The 19,096-nt window shown below is 32.3% G+C and overlaps 2 protein-coding genes across 2 annotated transcripts; both read right to left on the bottom strand.

The window, feature by feature from the left end:
- Positions 1–1,819: 1,819 nt before the first annotated feature.
- Positions 1,820–12,493, bottom strand: LOC101488737 (poly [ADP-ribose] polymerase 2). Its single transcript, XM_004495886.4, has 18 exons — positions 12,277–12,493; positions 11,986–12,190; positions 11,050–11,162; positions 10,816–10,897; positions 10,200–10,435; positions 9,789–9,915; positions 9,345–9,400; positions 6,479–6,552; positions 6,233–6,279; positions 6,032–6,081; positions 5,682–5,744; positions 5,093–5,173; positions 4,710–4,820; positions 4,521–4,596; positions 4,259–4,401; positions 3,469–3,542; positions 3,075–3,180; positions 1,820–2,954 (listed from the first exon to the last, which is right to left on the bottom strand). Exons 1-18 carry the CDS (start codon positions 12,361–12,363, stop codon positions 2,856–2,858), a joined length of 1,830 nt encoding a protein of 609 aa, XP_004495943.1. The 5' UTR covers positions 12,364–12,493; the 3' UTR covers positions 1,820–2,855.
- Positions 12,494–17,706: 5,213 nt separating this feature from the next.
- On the bottom strand, positions 17,707–18,606 carry LOC140919908 (pentatricopeptide repeat-containing protein At2g44880-like). Its single transcript, XM_073366844.1, has one exon. The coding sequence runs from the start codon at positions 18,604–18,606 to the stop codon at positions 17,800–17,802; it is 807 nt and encodes a 268-aa protein (XP_073222945.1). The 3' UTR covers positions 17,707–17,799.
- Positions 18,607–19,096: the final 490 nt, after the last annotated feature.

The following is a 19,096-nucleotide window of genomic DNA, read 5'->3' as shown; positions in this document are numbered from 1 at the left end:
AGTGTGTCCACCATAGGCATTGTACCCAAGTAGATAAATGAATATCACGCAAAAGTTTATAGATTTGTATACTCGAGCAAGAAAACATGAATTAATTTCATCAACTCTAAATTTAATGGTAAACTACTCACAAACAATCATTTCATTTGATATTGCTTTGTGTAAGTACTCCAATAAACATTTAAAATGTTGTAGGTACGTATAATGTCACTTCCCTCGTTAACTGTTCCCTACGACACAAAATAATAGTGGTCGCAATACTAATATATGCAACAATTATATTGATAAAATTGTTACTTTTTACACCTCTTATCCCATTTATTAGATAAAATAATATAAAAATATTAAAATTATCGTACTCGTTAATTTTTTTAATTTTTGTTTTATTTTTATATGTATATTTTTATTGAAAAGAAAATCATCTTAAATTAGAATATACAAGTAATTTAAACAATAAATACACTTTAATATTAAGAGCCGGATGGAGTATTAGTTTTTTTCATTATTTAGATTTTTTATTATTATTTATTAATTATTTTATAAACTAATTTGACACCGACATTTCAATTAAAATCGAGTAATGGGTAGTTGTTTTTTGAAAAATTATTAAAGATTACTCTAATCACTTATATCAACCACATTTAATTTTTTTCCTGGTATACTATAACTAAATATGTTATCGAACTATTTGTATACTATCTATCTTCATATAGTAATCAATCTTGTATAACCCGCCTAATGTGAATGCACAAGTATTTCGACAATTTCTCTTGATAAAATTAAGTATGAATAAACAATCAACTTGATCTATAATGGAGGTTATTACTCTCTCCTCAATTTAGTCGTCAAAGTATAAAAATATAATAAATAGTTTATAAATTATCATTAATTTATCAATTATCATTATCTTTCATACCTTTAAAACAACTGAAGGACTAAATAGATAAATTTATTATATAATTTAAAAATTACTTATTATATTTATATAGTTCAAGTATCAAGTTAGAATTGCTAAAAAAAAGTGTCACCTTAGAAAGATAATGATAATTGAGAGATCAAAGTCATGGTTTATTCTTTTAAGTCTTGGTTTGTGTAAGTACTCCAATGATAACCTTCACCATTTGGTAAAGGATATATTAAGGCATAGAGAAAAAATATTTGAATTTAAGGAGAGGGTATCCGTACAAACAATGTTATGAGAAGTTTTTGCCCATAAGGAGGATGAGTAATGGAACATTACAAAGTCTAGTGAATAGCATGTGAGAAGCTGTGACGTGCGGCAATGGTTCAAATCCTAGTTCAGTTTCAACATAGGTCATACTTATGCACCCCCCATCATTACTCCTTTTCCTTACCCTATTCTTCACTCCATGTCAATTTGAATTATGCACCGAGGTTCTAAGGGAAAAATTAAAAACAATGCTTGACTTGTATCTCACAACGAATTCCTAAATCTTGACAAGCATTAATGTCTTATGCATTAAAGGGTTGATGAAGCCCATGTAGGGAAGTTTGATTTTTTAGTGTCATGTATTAAAGATGGAGTGGAAGTGTGGAACAGTTATAAAGAAAAAAAAAATGGGCATGGTCTATAACCCTATCTTGTGGGAGAAGAACATAGATTCTGGATGAGGTCATTATCAAATCTAAGGACTTTAATATTGGCGTGTGTATCATGCACTTGGTATGTGGTTAATGCTTTATTTGGTCAGGCACAGGCTACTATTCAAAGGCTTTTGAAACTCAATCATGCTCCCTCGTAGCTAAAATTCTACAGCACTCGATGGATGTGTTTGACTATGCTTCAGAGAAAGGAACAGCAACACAACAAAAAGGCACTTCATTGCTCGTTAAATTTAGGAAATGATGCAATCTTTTTAACATTTGCTGAATCCGAAACCCAGAGTTCGTTCAGTAATTGCCAGTGAGGATTAATAATACCATTATTTCACCCTCCCTTTTGTTTTTATATTTTCTGTACCTATACATGGAGCAAAATACAGGGAACTTTCTCATCAATTAGAAGAAACATCATTAATATCAATAAGGCATAATTCAACTTACAAATGATTATATTATTAGGTTGGATACCATTTATCGGATTCGAACATAAGATTGTGCGCGAATTTATTTATCATATATAAAAAAATAAAATAAAAAGGAAAGCCTTGATTTTAGTTGTTTTTCAAAGTAAATTGTTCCCAACAAGTCTTTTGAATACCAAGATATAACATATGGTTGATTATTTCCTTTTAACTGTGACGCATATAAGACCACTAAGAATTTTAGGAGCTTCAAAACCGTAGCTTATGCAAAAATTACAGGACAAATTGATAATCATAATTTGAAACCTTGATTCATCACATCTTCCAAATGAAAATTAAAATACACACCATATTCATCGCATTCACATTCACAACACCACACCAACGCATTAATTAAAATAAGCTCAGTTAAAAAGTGAACACCTTAATAAAATGAAAATGGACCTTATTTTCTACTATAGCTCTGCCTTTTCTCCTTTAAATCTCTCCAACTTTATGGGCATATTTTTTCAGAGCACTTAGAGTGTGCATCAAGAGACGTTTCAATCTATATGTAGTAAGTTACTCCAACAATGAAATCCTCACTCGCTAACCCTAATTTTGTTTTAAAAAAATATTGACATTTATTTCCTTAATTATCCCATATTCTAGTTTCCATTTCTAGCTTGTTTCATTTTTCGTGGTCACAGCAAACCTTTCATTTTCCTCAGTACAAATAATAATTTACACAGATCATCATTGTTGATTGGCCTGGCGAACTAGATAACTAGATAATGATGAAACGAACATATATTCAATCAAGTCTTGCTGCTAATTTCTGGTCCTAAAATTGAATTTTACATTAACAACATAACGCATCCTAATCTGCTCCACATTATAAACAATGTATTCATTGTACAACAGAGCGCCCTGTAACACAGTGATACAGAATAAATTTGATATGATGTATTAAATTATGATAACGATGAACTTACGTGTAGATAAAATTTAAACTTTTTTTGGTCCAAAAACAAAGCTTCTAATGCATACCTTTACGCCTGAATTTTTTTTGGGCTTTCCCAAGGGAACTATGAGCCCGTCCTCAAGCTCCTGAGCTTTTGAAATATCAGGAGCGGTAGCCCCTACTCCTTTTGTGCTGCGGTACAAGATTGCATAGTGATTAAACTCAACTAGTAAAGCATATAATGCATTATATTTGATGCTATATGAAACCTTCGCTGTTGTACTTAAAAGTAATGAACAAGAACTTAATTATAGACAAATTGGGAGACAGCCACAAAGCCAGTCAAGCTCAACGAAAACTTAATTGACTAACATTACAAAAAGACATAAATCAATTATTCGATATAGATTATTTCAACAACACAATCGCACCTGCCGAAAAAATAAAATTGGATACAATTATGAAATTGGATAAACATACCTCAGTTTTCCTTCAGGCAACCTATCAGCGTCATACTTAGCGTTTAGAAGCTCAGCCATCTCACCCAGTGCCACCTAAGTGTACAGAATATAAACATTATACATCTTAAAATTTTAAATCAATAGCATATTTTACAGCTAGCAAGTTTATATAAATATAGCTTACTCAAGATGTGGATAAAAATGAACATATTGCAAGCATAGTCTTGTAAATGATTATTTTTGTGTGTGATCTTCTAAAGGATTCGGTTAGACCTCTTATTTGTAAACATTACGAGAGGCAACCCGGAGGTTCAAAGTGAATTGTCTAAACAAATTAGGCACAACTATTAAATCAATAGGCAATTAAATAAATAAGGAAAAAATCAATAAGCAATTGTTTTTGAATTGGATATTGATTAGGAGAGACCCAGATCTCTAATTATTGGAAAGGATATGCCAAGACTCTCCAACATCTTGGGGGGAAAATGCTGTATTCAATTTTTGTCCCAATTGTGAGTGTTTGTGTGTTTTCTCCAAAGGCTAAAGAAATAAATTCAGGGTTTATTCATTGATTTTCTGAATAATAGGTACCAATTTCTATCAGAATCTTGCAGATAATATTGGCATTATACTTCAACAACGTAGGATAACAAACAATGCTAAATTCCACAACTTGGGTAGTTGAAATTATCTAATAATCTTTGACATTCAGAACCAATTAGAGAAATTTATCATTGGAGTTTCAATCCTCATTCTTTAAGCAAATCTATTAGCAAAGCAACAATGTTTAGTAATAGACAAGAAACAACCTCACATAAAAGGAGCACCCCATCTGCAACAGTAGGAGCAGCATAGCAATAATTTGCGCTTTTTGAGAACATGTCAGCAAAGTACACTCCCTTACCAAACATATAGCCAGTTACAGGTGCCTCGGGAGGAGCTATGCGCAAGCCTGATGACAGTGCATCCATCTTAGTCTCATATTATTGCATGAAGCAATATAAAGTCTATACTCCATATGTACACACATGCAAACAAGAAAACTGTCAAGAAATTGAGAGAAGAAATAACCTTGAGATAAAATTCCAGTCCAGTTTGTGAGCCGAGAACCATGCCACAAAAGCATCCTATTCTTTGTATTAGAAAACTGCCATACAAAGTCAAATAACAGTCGACTAAATTCAAATACAAAATATCAACAACTGAATTACAAAAATATAAACACGCAAAGATCCTGATTCAACAATGCATTAGTCAAACCTTCCGGAAGCGTTCAGCCTCGCCTTCTTTCATTGTCCTGAATATTTGAACAATTTCCACAGTATAGTTTGAATGTGTTTCTGCGTGAGTATTCTTCATATAATTTTCAATCTGATAACATCATTAGGGAAAAAAACGATATCAAAAGGGAGAAGCCGGTGTCAGGATTAACAATTGAAGCTCCAGAAAAGAGGTCAGATTAAATGGCTGTAGTATGCAATTTGCATTGTCTTATTCAAGCTTAGGGAAAAAAATTATATTTCAGTTCAAATGTAAAGAAATTTTTTCACCATTTAGATTTACTTTTCCATAAATAAATTATCATGGTATTTAACTGCATTCAATATTTACATGAAATCTAAAACAATGGCACAACTATTTACCATGGAGAATTCCTCAGTACCAAATTCAACAGGTACCAGTTCACAGTGAAGGCGTTGATAATGAGCAAACAGGGGATCTTCCTACAGCAATTCAATAAAGATAACAATAATTTAGAGTGTGCCATATAATGCAGAAATCCTGACTCAAATGTTCAGAAAACAAAATTGCCATATGGTGGCATTTAATTTTAAAAATAACTCATGTAAATATTAATTAGTAAGCCTGTGATATTTCACAATTGAAGAAACAACTAGCGCAGACAAAATAGTAATGTATTCCATTAAGTCATTAGCAAAAGGGCACTTCTTGCCTTCTCGGGTATACAGAACTGCGTTACATAAATCATCATGAGAAAAATTTGAAATACTAAACTGGTGAAAATGCTAAAAAAAAATAAATAAATAAATAAAAAAAGAAAATCAAATTGGGACGTTTTATATTTGGGATACCAGTGGCAAGTAAATCAAGATAGCGTGTTATTTATTATCTATAATAATTAACAGGCACATCAGTAAAATTTGAAAACAATACTGGTAACATAGTATACACATTGACCATCAACTACCTAAAGGAAATTTAACGGGGTACCTGCATTTCTGCATCATCTTTCAATAGCTTTGTGGCAACCTCAATTTCAGCAAGAGCTTCAACCTTTAATTTAGTAGGAATCAAAATAATGTCACTAGTTAAACAAACACAGGTCAAATATGTTCTATTTCTAGGAGAATTTGCAAATTAGTGGAGGAAGTTAGCCTATATAGAGGGACAATAGGAAGGTGACAAGGATAAAATTCTATTAGAGTCACTAATGAAAGTGTATAATATAAAAATCCTCATAAGAAAACAATCTGCCAACCAGAATAGTAAAATAACAATCACATTCTATGTGTAACCAGAATAACCTGGTCAATACAAATAACAGGAAAGAAAAAGATTACCATTTCCAATTTGCGTTTTAACTTCTGAGGGGTGTCAATTACAAACTCGCCTGCCATTTTTTATATTTCCATGTCAATCAGTACAATTCTCAAAAGAATGCATAATAACCACAGTTATAACTTACGTTTATGATTTAGCAATATTATTAAATAAATATCTACATGTGCACAAGATAAACTGAACAGAGAGAGACAGCTTACGCATTTTTTTAAATCCGAAGTCATGAGGAATTACAGTGTAAAACTCTCTGCAATAAGCACATAACCAATTATAAATATGGCAATCCAATTTCTTTAAAACAAAAAATCTCAACCACATGATACTGAGAGTGAATGAATTCTAATATAGATAAGGCAAACAAATGGCTCATTAAATGCAAACAAAAAAAGCAAGTGCTTCACAGGAAAAAAGATAGAGGAAAATGAAAAGACAGCTAAGATTCTTACCCGCTTAATTGCTCTAAAGCTTTCCTGTCAAATTTATCGATCATGTCAGCAAGTCTTTTAAGAACAGTGTAACCCTAAATAATTTAAGAAGCATAAATGGTTATTCAATCGACAAGATAAGCAAAACAAGAAAGTGGAAATGCTGTTAGTGCCCAAAGAGTTGAAAATAAAAGTCACCAAACAAGGGAATTTTTACACCATGATTGAGGCATAAAAAATGCAGGTTTTAAATAGTATCAATGTTGTTATTTATTATACAAAAAGAGTAGATTGAAACCAAAAGACTTTTGAATAACGATATGTAAACTCAAGCTCAAGGCAGAAATGGGTTAATTGTGTTATGCCCACCAATGAGTACACTGCTATATTCTTGAATTTCCCACATTCAGAAGTAGAAAGAATTCACAAATCCAAGGCAGCTTCTACCATGCACTTATTTTATAGATGGTGCAAGGTACACCATGCCATCTGCCATTTTAAAAACATTCATTGTTTTAGAATTGCAATAAAGTTCCTCTCCTTTGTCAAATTCCCTCTCTTACTCCCATCAAACCCCACCAACAGGCAGCAGAGATACCAGTCTATTTCCCTGAATGGAGTTGCTTGGAAGTTGGAACCTTGTTAAGATTTGGAAGAGGCTTTGCTCAATCTCTCCACGGCCTTCTTATGATGAATTTCCTCCAACTAACTCAATTGAATTATTAAATAACAACAATAATAAGATCATCAAGGAGTTAAATATAGACAGGCCAATGAACCCTTTTCAGATACATAGTTCGGGTTCAATACTGAGACAGTCATTTCTACTTTGGAGGATTGGGAAATTGGCTCATTAAAAAATGAATAGAGATGAAAGTCTACCTGCAAATGAGAATCTAGGGTCATAGAACCAAAAGTGCTTGTTGAAGTTGTGGGATTTTAGAGAAAAAGAGAAGAGAAAATAATAAGGGTTTGAATATTATTGATAATAATTTTATAATGACTTGATTACAAAAGACTCAATAATAATCTCTATTTATAGAGAAACATAGACTCAATCCTAAATCATGAATAAATCATAATAATAATGAGAGGTATTCTAAGATATCTCTATGATTATAAATTGATCTTAATAAATAATTTAAGATACTCTAATATAATATAAAAGATATTATAAGATGTTTTCAAATATTCTAACACTCCCCCTCAAGCTAAAACTTACTAAGCTTTAGCTTGCTACAAGAAAACAATGTTTTGCTCCGCAAAATTATAATAAAAGATGGAAATGCAACTCAGCAATGCAGGTGAAGTCGAAGAGAATTGCTATAAATACAGCCTAGCCAGATAGCTGGAATGATCATCAGCATGAGAGAAATTCATAGCAAGCAATTGAACAAAGCAAAGTTCGTCCTTCTAAAAAACTACATTTGGAAGCTTCAAACCAATAATATCAGAGACTCAAAATATTTAAACTTGAATATGCTTCAAGGAGAGATAGATATGCTTTAGGAAGAGAAAGGCAAGGCCAATACATCTGGGACAAAGATAGGGCCAGTGTATTTGGGATAAATTGCCAAACTGTATGCATGTGGCTCAAAAGAAAAACATAAAACTGATCTGGAACCAGGAAGGAAAACTCAATCTAGCAACTGAAACATTATGCCGGAAAATAGATAGACGCGCCTGAGCTCGAGGCTGCTGGTGTCGGCGCGTGAGATGAACACGACGGATCTTGGAGGCACATGAGCGTGTGTGGAGCAACTTTTGACCTAAAAAAATATGGGTTGTGTAGATTGGGAGATTTTGCACACATTGGAAGTGGTTGTGTCGGAAAACTTTTCCAGCAACGACGGCAGGGAGCAGCAGACGGCGGCGGCAGATCTACTTTCGGACATGACCTGATCTGTAGATGACGACGATGTTCGCAGGAAAATTTGCTTACTATACCCAAATACAACAACCCATCAGACTGAGGCATCCACAACAACCCACCAGACATCTCACTCTCCGTTGAGCTTACTATACCCAAAAAAATCTGCTTATTTATTTTGTGCTGCCATTGTGTTCCTCCTCTCACACCCAATGGCACCACCACTCCTTGCAACCAAGAACTTCGCCTTCTTTTCTCTCGCGAAAACCACCAGCTTTTCCCATTGCCGATGAGCAATTCCAATAACACACTACCCATCATTCCTACTCTCCGTTGAGCTTACTATACCCAAAAAGATCTGCTTATTTATTTTGTGCTGCCATTGTGTTCCTCCTCTCACACCCAATGGCACCACCACTCCTTGCAACCAAGAACTTCGCCTTCTTTTCTCTCGCGAAAACCACCAGCTTTTCCCATTGCCGATGAGCAATTCCAATAACACACTACCCATCATTCCTACCTTACCGTGTTTCTATTTCTTGCAGCCATTTTCTTCTCAATTTACTATGTTTTCAGGCTATTGATCAGCACAATGGTTGTCCAGGTTAAGTGCACTTCATGCATTAGATCTATCAAGGCTATGGTAGAGATGGAGACTATGATATGGCAGAGGAGCAGCAGAGCAAGAGAAAGTGTAAGTTAAATAGATGGAGGGAGGCAAAGAAGTTGAGGAAAGACGGGGGTAGAGGGGGGAAGAATATTCTGGAAAAGGAAAATGATGTATTTTGCGAAAATTTAAAGTGAAGGGATTTTAAAATAATATTATAACTGCAAATTGGTAATCGTGGACCATACACCACCTATAAAGGTAGCGCACGATAGAGTTTCCCTTAGCTACAATTTACTTTAGAAACTTGGTTGTATTAAAGAATGCCGATTCTATCAACATGATAGTGGCACAAGATAGACTTTTAGTACGTGCCAAAGAAGAAAAAATAGACATGCCCATAGGTTTACCTTCAAAATTGTTGATTTGCTAAGTTTTCCAAGGGGCAACTTGCTTGCATTGTATCCTGAAAGAAAGAACCCCAAGTTAAAGTAGATAAATAATAGTTCATAAGGTTAGTCAAAAGAGTACAAGAGAGCATTGAATTGATATATTCTCTTTATTTTTCTGCTTACTTTCTTCCATTCGTCCAAATAAGCAGAGAGGAATTTTACCCTTTATTGCTTTCTTTCTTTCGTTTTTTTTTTCACCCAAACAACTCATTTTTTCCATTCAGCTTCTCATCATTTTCTCTTCTCTCCATTTCTTTCACTCTAATTTATTTCTTCTCTATTTCTTTTGCAAACCAAAGAATCCACAAAGGAGCCAAAATGCACTCAAATAAATGACTAGTATGCTTTGATAACATATGATCTGAGATTCATCCTGTATAAAGATAAGAAGTAAAAACTAACCAATTTCCATCATTTGCTGATTCATCATGCTCAAATTGCAAACAAGGGATATAAATTTTGCAATGCGTGGCTCAAGTTTTGATTCCAGAGGCTGCTTTCTCAAAGCCGGACCAGGGTTTTCAAAAACCTACAAGCAGTTGCCAAGTGTTTAGATTGACTGATTGAAATACTTCATTCATTTTGCCTCCCTTTCACGAAGAGACACAAGTGAAGATAACATTAATTACCACTGACAAGAAATGAGATAAGTCTACCCTAAAATACAAGAACAAATCTCTTTTGAGAAAAGAAAGGGTGAACTAGTTCATTGATCAAGGGATAATGACAAGAGTTGATTTCGAAAGAGAACACCAAGTTACATAAAGAGAGGGGGGGAAATGCTACAGGGGGAACAGAGTCAGCACAACTCACTGTAGATTCTTTTTCCTTGCCACTGTAGTCCATTTCCAGCCATACGTAACTCTTTGGATGGAAAACAAAATCGTTCCTATCAGACCAAGCATTCTTGGTCTTGGCTAAGAACTTTTGTTCAAACTCCTCGATAGCCCTTTCGCGTGAAGAGTATGGGCCGTGTATCTTGTCTTGGCCCTTTATGCCTACTCTTCCCCATCTATTGTAAAGAAGGAACCTACCACCATCATCAGATTCTGCAATAAATTTTGATATAGGAAGTAGAAGATTCAGTCAAATAAAAAAAAATTACTGGAGAAACAAGAGGTTTGAGCAAGCTTTCTTTTCTACACGTGACAAATTGTTGTAACATGTAAGTGTAAATACTTGAATTTTAGGTTGGGGAAGAGAAATAACTAAAACAAATTACAAACCATCATCTGATATTCCAAAAAAGAGTAATAGCACAATAAATGTTGAAAGTAGCACTAAACCAGAGTTCCGATCATTCAAAATTTTGAAGCTTCAGATAATCGTTAATCCAATAACTAGTTATCCACCACAACAAATCAAATTCCTCGAAAATCTTATCATAATTCATAACATCATCAATACAGAGATGAAATTTAGAGCTAACCAAGAGCTTGAATGACATAGAACTTGTTATTGTTGTCCCCAATATTTGTCTGGTTCAACACAGCATCATAGATTTCACCACCCTGCATTGTTAAAAAAACATACCACATAAGTCCAAGAATTAAGCAACAACCATCCTGACAAAAGCTACCAATTGAACAATATCTAACTGACAACAACAACAACATAAGCAACTACTTGATGAGGATAATAATTCTAATGTTATTAGACTTGCCAGTTCAAGAACATGATACTGCATTTTTATGTGATCCGGAAGCCATTGATCGAGAACAGCTTCCCCCTTTTTGGTTGTGGTCACTATCTTTTCCTCCTCTATTGCCTCCTCCTCTGCAACCATCACAGACACTTCAAATGATAAAAAGGGAAAGACACAATACACAATGTTGATGCTCCAAAATCAAACCAAAAGCAACACCAGAGATTCCGAGGATCAATTTTGCAATGTCAATATATATAATAAAAAGGAAGACTTACAATCCTTTTTTTTATCTTTTTAACAAGAAAGAGTGAAATCCTACTATAAATAGCTTAATTAAGCACTTATAACATAGGCACTTATCATATACGTGCTTATGTATAACTTATTTTTATAACAAAAGATAAAATCAAATCAAATTGTTTCCATATAAGAGCAGGGGAGTCTAGGGTATGGTAGCAATAATCAGAACCAAATGCTCGAGGACCACTTTGGTATTACATCTCCACCCAAAACCTTAAAGGTATGTTTGGGAGTTGGTTTTTAGAGGGGAAGGGAAGGGGGGTTTATTTTTATTTTACAAATTAAAGAAGCTATAAATATTTCTTAAAAAACATGAAGTGTAATTGAGATTTTATATGATCATTTATCATGTTATAGACTTAACTCTCCAAAACCCTCCCTTTCAAACCCCTCAAAAACCCAACTCCCAAACATACCATTAAACATTAGGCATATAGGTCACATCTCTTATATATTCAACATTTAACTCATTCATAGATGATGTAGGACTTAACCACTCACACTTGAACTAAACAATAAGTTATAAATTTCTTTCATAGCTATCCTATAAAACTTATATATAAATGAGCTGAAAAAACAAGTTGAAGTACATATACTGACTATAGTTGAAGTACACTAAATTTTAAAAGAAATTAGTAGCATTCAGCATACCTTGGTGCAAATCGTGAGTAACCGTTTCAAGTAATTGTTTATTGGAAATTCCACGGCGAGAGCGAGTAGTAGTGATTTTATCGGAGCCGTTGGAATGATCATCATTGAGAGAGTTCCTTTGTCTCTTTCTAGCAGAGGAAGTTGCATCAGCGTCGGCCGTTGAGAGCTTACTTTCTTTTCGAAGCGCTGCTTCAAGCCTACGAACCTGAAGATGAAGCAAATAGGAAATGTAAGTAAGTAAATTGAAAGAGCGGAGAATAAGGAAGAGGATTGGGATTTTTTTGAGGATACGAGAGTGGGTTTCGTTCCGGTGGTGGTGAGTCCGCGTTGGTCGAGCTCCGTTCGTAGCTCCTCCACCCTCATTTTACTTGTCGACATATTTTTTAAGAGGGAAATGGAAATGGTAGTGTTGCTTCACTTTCGACTCTCAATTTTGAAAAAGCGGGTTAACGGTGTTGTTACCTATTAAACGATGCCGTTTCTACTGTGAGTGCACGCGAGGTCTGCTCAGCACGACTGCGCTTAACTTCTACCGCACATTTTGATATAAATATTTTTTTTAAATAAAACTTTAAAATGAAAAATTAATTGAAATAATTTATTTTAAAATATTATTTTAAGTATTTTATTTATATATTAAAAAAAATTATATTAAAATAAATAACTATTTAGAGAAGCATATCATAAAAGTTATTTTTAAAAAATACTTTAAAAAAAATGTAATTTTTATCATGTTGAAATTTTTAATTATTAATATTTAAATTATTAAATGTCAAAATTACTTTTTTAATTAGTAATAAATTAATCTAAAATAATTTCTACTATTTTAAAGTAAATTATTATAAATATTATTAAGTCAATGAAGTTGTAGTTTTTAACTTTGATTCTGATTTTTACATTGCAATATATCATTCAATTCATTTCTACGTGAATATGCATAAGTGTCTATTTGATAACATAAATAAGTTAGTTTATAGTTTATTGAAGTAGTTTAAAAACTTATTTGTTTATCAAACAACATTTTTATATGATCTTATAGTTTTTTTGAGATGTTAAAATTCCGATTATTAAAATTAAATTATAAGTTAGTTAATAGTTGATGTTGATAACTTATAATTGAAAAGTTAATTAATTAAAATTAAAATATTTAATAAATTTAATTTTTAACAATAAAATAACATAATTATATTTCTTCTATTTATGACTTTTGTGGTTAAAATAAAAAAAAAATATTATAAACTTCTAAAATAAAAAAAAATAAAAAATAAACAACCATACAATTCATTTACTTTTTCTTTATTACAATCCAAACACAAATTTAAAAAGTTATCTGAAAGTTTAGTAAATTATATGTTTATAAATAGTAATGATAAAAAGAATACAAATTTTTAAGCTAGTCTATAGTTATAATTTGCTCTTTAAGCTCAAGGAGATTGCGGCATTTGGCAAGAACCCAATGGGTCGGGGACACATTACATATAATGTAGAGGCTTTTGCAATATTTTCAAAATTGGACCGAGGTCGAACCGGTTAGATCTTCATATTATAGTTTAATTGATTCAATCAATGGAACTCCAGTTAAATTATTTAATAAATATATAATAAATTAAAAAATACATAAAATATATAAAATATTTTAAATTTTATAATTTATAAAGTAGAAAAATTATAAAATTTATAACAAATACTAATATTTATAATAAATAAAACTAATAATAACGATAAATATTTATAGTATAAATTCAAATCTCAAATTTCATATGAATCAAAGTTTTGCAGATTAAGTTGGACAAATGTTTGAGTGAAATAAAAAAAATTGTTTAAAAGATTGGTTTTTTGTTTGCAAAAATTACAAATCTGAGTGTTCTAAAATGCCGTGCAATTTTATTTTTCTTGTTTGTATTGGTAAGGTTTTTCTTTTTCTACTCAAAGGTAAATTTTTTGTTATATAAATAAAACTCTTGCCTTTAAAAAAAACTCGACCAAACACGAAATTGTTTGGTTTTAGTAACGGGTTTACAAAGTCATACTCAAACCCGACCTCTTAAAAAGTAAATTATAAACTTTTTTATTGTAATTTATAAATATAAATTAAGACTATAAAGTGTTAAATCTAAAAATGTCTTATATTTGGTCTAATTATTAAAATTTTAAATGATGAAATTGAGTCTAAGTGTTAAAAGTTTAATAAGATAAAAATTGATTTAATTTTTTAAGATTTTAAAATTATATTTATGTATTATGATCTAATAATCCAAACCAATAGGTTCATTAATGAATGAAGTTAGTTCGTATTTGACAAATAAGTAATTTATCTTGACTCCACTCAAATCTTAAATTACGACAGACAAATAGAATCGATACGAGCACCAATTCAATAAGAAACTAAGATAATAGTAGTGTGTTTTTTGTGACTATTATTTACTTTCATAATTTCAAAAAAATATATATATTTTATGAATAATTGATCATATATATATATATATATATATATATATATATATATATATATATATATATGGGACATCAAATTTTGCTAAATTTAGTGTAACATCACTTTCTTCCAATTTTATCCTTTGTTTAAATTTTATTTACTGGATCATAGTTTTAAAATCTTAAAAAATTAAATCAACTTTTTATGCTATGAAAATTTTAACACTTAGACTCAATTTCATCATTTAAAATTTTAATAATGAGACCAAATAACTAATACAAAAATTGATCATTTTAATTATTACTTTATTTTGCAAGGTCAAACAACCAGCTAAATCAAATAGTTTTATATTGGATTGACTTATGGGAAATTTGAGAAGCGCAAAAATAACAATTGACCAAATGTTTTTTGATTTATTAGAGACTTTGACAGATATATCTCAATCTAAATCTTAAAGTATTATATATATGGGTCACCACTCTTGTATATTCAATATTTGGCTCATTCACATCAATGTATAACTTATCCACTTATACTTGAACTCAAAATTCTTCCCCAAGTGGTAGTCTCACATATCTTATATTTGCATTGTCCTTATTACCACAGAGCATTCCTCCTAATTTCATAATTAGGAAGACTTTCAATGCAAGGTATCAATATCTACTTTTGCTCCCCTATCAAGTCGAATCATTACTCTAATACCACTTGTTTGTGAGTCTCGAAAAGCGCAAGAGCAACAAAGGAACCTGTCTCTTGACTACGCCTTACTTCGATACAATGAGTTGACACCACTTGTTGAGGAGTATGGGGCGCGAGTGCGACAACGAGCCAAATGCTTCAAGATCACAAGTGACTTTTCACACTACATCAAAATCCAAAACCTTAAACCATAAAATATAAGTCATCACTTTATATATTCAAAATTTAGTTCATTCATATAGTCAATTCATAATTTACCTCTGATATTTGAATCAAAGAGTTTGATAATATGTTTCTTTTATATACTTATAGTATTTTTTTCATGAGTTTAATGTTGTTTTTTGATATAATATTAAAATATGTTATCACGTCTTTTTTAAATATTGTTAATAAACAATTGTTAAGTGGTAAACAACGTTGTGATGTCAAATTTTACTTAATATTTAGTTAGTATAATTAACTTTATTTGTCATGATAAAAAAATTTATAATTGTGGCTAAACATTGTGTTTTTTCTAATGATACTATTTAAACTTTAAAAATAAAATAAAAAAGAACAAACGACAGTTAAAAATAATAGAAGACTATTCAATTAATGAAAATGTTTTTTTGTAAAAAATTAATTAATTAAATGATTTAAGAGTAGACTTTATGTTTAGGAGCTTCTTTTATAATATAACTTATTTAAAGATAGAAATAATACTAGTAGTCCAATTGGCAAACTTGAGATTGAAAAGTGTGGTGTTGACCGCTCTAGTGGATAAGGGATGCATCAAAATGAGGATGTAGACCACAAATTGTAGTTGACTCCCTTGATGCTTAAATTCCATTCCACTTTTCTATTTTTGTCTAGGTTAAGAAACTAATTTATTTTCGTGCTAGGGGCATCCAAACTTCTGACCAAATATTTTAAAAGTAAGACTTATTCCCCACTATATAGTATTGTGCATTATTTATTTACAACATGAAAAGCAAATGGAGAAGAAAGGTCAGATCACAGAATGCCTCATTGGTGGGCCTTGGAGCCAACCATATTATATATATAGTGACACGGGTTAAAGTAAGTATACACGGTCCTTATTGTTCTCGAAAGGATATTTAATAATTTGCTTACAAGTTGCGATAAGGTTAATTAATGTTTAAGTTATGAATTATAGAAACGAAATTGTATTTGTGGGTAGACGTGGATAAATATGCACATGTACGAGATGAATAGTTTAATTGATATTCCGGGTAAAATAAATATAAATGAATATTTTAGCTACTTATTAATTGATCGAAAGTAATACAAAAAAAGATAATTTGTCTATCAATATCATGAAGGGTAATACATGTTAACAAAGAAAAGAGGAAGAAGAGAAACAACCACTATAGAGTTTCATAACATATAATGAACTAAAATCAAAGTTAATAGGGTTACAATAAGTATATATATAAAAGAATAGAATTGTCTAGAATTGTCTAAAATACCCTTACTACTAATATATAATAATATTATCTAACATCTCCCTTCAAACTCACGATGCATTAACATGGAGCATCGAAAGTTTGTCAACTAAAAAAAAAACGAAAATGTTTAATGGAATGCATCTTTGTGAATGCTTCCACGTTTCAAAGGTACATCAAGTGGTTCAACATTATATGAACCATTATTGATTTTTTGACTGTTTTGTTTTAATTTTCCTAAATTTCGGTATAAACGCGACAAAAGTGAAATGGAAATTTTAGTTATTTAGAAAGAAAAAAAAAAGGAAGTGGAATCTCCGAGTACCACAATTCAGAAGGTTTGATGCGTGTGACATGGGTCGCATTGAACCGCATGCGTCAAATTTTTTGGTGAACAAATCAGCAATCTGTAAAGAAGAAGAGACAAACGGTAGAGTAATGATTTTATGCTGAAGATGATGACGAGAGGGGTAACGAGGAGGATCAACAATCACATGAGGTGGTTGGACAGCTGGATGGGACAAGAGGGATGTCACCAAAGAAGAAGCAACAATCAAAGAGAAGAACCAAGCCAACAAAAAATCAAACCGAAAAAGGAGCGATCAAAAAAAGGAGCAACAACCATATCAAAATCAACAGATAAGAACAACCAAAGAAGTAGCACCACGAAACCAAATCCAAACAAACCAAGGAGCAACAACCATATCAAAATCAACAGATAGGAATAACCAAAGAAGTAGCACCACGAAACAACCATATAAAAATCAACAGATAGGAACAACCAAAGAAGTAGCACCACGAAACCAAATCGAAACAAACCAAACCAAATAGAACCAAACAAAACTAAATCATATCAAACCAAACTAAACAAAGAGAGAAGCAACAAAGCAAATCACTAGAGATATTAGCAATCAAACAGAAGAAGCAACAGACAGAGCGACAACACAGAAGATCAAATTTTCAGCCTCATCCAAGTATCCAACCCTTCCTAGAAGGTCAATCATACAACCATAATGCTCAATCTGAGGCACAATTCCAAATCTCTCCATTTCTTTGAAGCATCTTCTTCCTTCCTCTACCAAACCACAATGGTAAGCAGATAACACACTATCTCTCTATTTCTTTGAAGCATCTTCTTCCTTCCTCTACCAAACCACAATGGTTGCAAGCAGATAACACACTAGTCATTGTTATCTCATTCGGTTCAAATTCTTCCCGTAACATTGCTGCGAATACTTATAATGCTTCCTTCGCACAACCATTGACACCATAACCATTTATCAAAACATTCAACGACGATGTATCTTTTTCATTCATCTCCTCAAAAAGCAATTTAGCTTTTCCAATTTTCGCACATTTTGCATACATATCAACCAAAGCATTACACACATGAACATCTACATCAAGTCGGTTCCTTTGCACAAACCCATGAATCCAAACACCCAAATCCAAAGAACTCAAATCAGCAACAGCAGGAAGAATACTCATAACCGTCACTTTATTCATTTCCACATCCAAACTTCCCCTCATTTCCCAAAACAACTTCAACGCATCGTGCGGTCGTCTATTCTCACAATATCCCCTAATCATCGCATTCCAACTAAGCACATTCTTGACATGCATACAATCAAACATAAACCTAGCCGCCACAACATCATCATCCTCACAATAACCATGAACCATACTAGTATGAGAAATAACATTCTTATCCTTCATCTTATCAAACAAATCCCTCGCCAAATCCATACACCTCATTTTCACATACTCGTCAATCATAACATTAGAAGCAGCAATATCTCTATCAGGCATAACATCAAAAAGCTTCCTGGCCTCACTCATATCCCCACACCTAGCATACCCAACAATAACAGCAGTCCAAGAAACCAAACTTCTCACAGACATTTCATCAAACACCTTCCTAGCACTACCCAAAAAACCAAACTTCACATACATATCAACCAAAGAAGTCCCAACATGCAAATTAACACAAAACCCATTTTTCAAAACAACACAATGAACCTCCAAACTTTCTCTCAAAGCCATACAAATAATGACAGGAAAATACGACAAACACAATCACTGAGACAAAATAAATTATGGATAACCTGGTGCTGTGCGAGCACGATTTCTCCCCCTACAGATGTCGTTTTACCGATTCGACCGTTGAAGACGAAGACCTGAATGTTGTGAACCTTCTGTCCAAAAATCAGTCAAATCCAACGGTTAACGAATGCGCAATTGATGTTTTTGTGAGACTGATTTCCCAAAATCGGGAACAGGTTACTCTTCTCTTTTCTCTTTTGGTGGTTGCCTTTTCTATCAAAAATAGTCTATCTCTTCTCTACGGTAGATCCCAAAATCAGGATGATAATTCTCAATCATCTCTTCATAGCGATCAATCAAAATCCCCCAATAACCATGCAAATAATAATGATTCTCAAAGTAAACTTTACCACCCCATTGTTCTTTTTAGCTCGGTTGGTTAGAGCGCCAAACCCTAATGGGTTGTGGAAAAGTTTATAGAACCCTAATA

The sequence above is a fragment of the Cicer arietinum genome, chromosome 4 (genome assembly GCF_000331145.2).
Source record: "Cicer arietinum cultivar CDC Frontier isolate Library 1 chromosome 4, Cicar.CDCFrontier_v2.0, whole genome shotgun sequence".
Classification (NCBI taxonomy): Eukaryota; Viridiplantae; Streptophyta; class Magnoliopsida; order Fabales; family Fabaceae; genus Cicer; species Cicer arietinum.
This window is presented reverse-complemented; position numbering and strand designations above follow the sequence as displayed.

Excerpts from the sequence above, each read along its gene's own strand:
- LOC101488737 (XM_004495886.4), bottom strand. The coding sequence starts at position 12,363 with ATGTCGACAAGTAAAATGAGGGTGGAGGAGCTACGAACGGAGCTCGAC. Across the intron at positions 6,553-9,344 it reads GCAAATCAACAATTTTGAAG|GGTTACACTGTTCTTAAAAG; the intron begins GTAAACCTATGG and ends TAAATTATTTAG. Across the intron at positions 6,280-6,478 it reads GCTTTAGAGCAATTAAGCGG|AGAGTTTTACACTGTAATTC; the intron begins GTAAGAATCTTA and ends TGCTTATTGCAG.
- LOC140919908 (XM_073366844.1), bottom strand. The coding sequence starts at position 18,606 with ATGGCTTTGAGAGAAAGTTTGGAGGTTCATTGTGTTGTTTTGAAAAAT.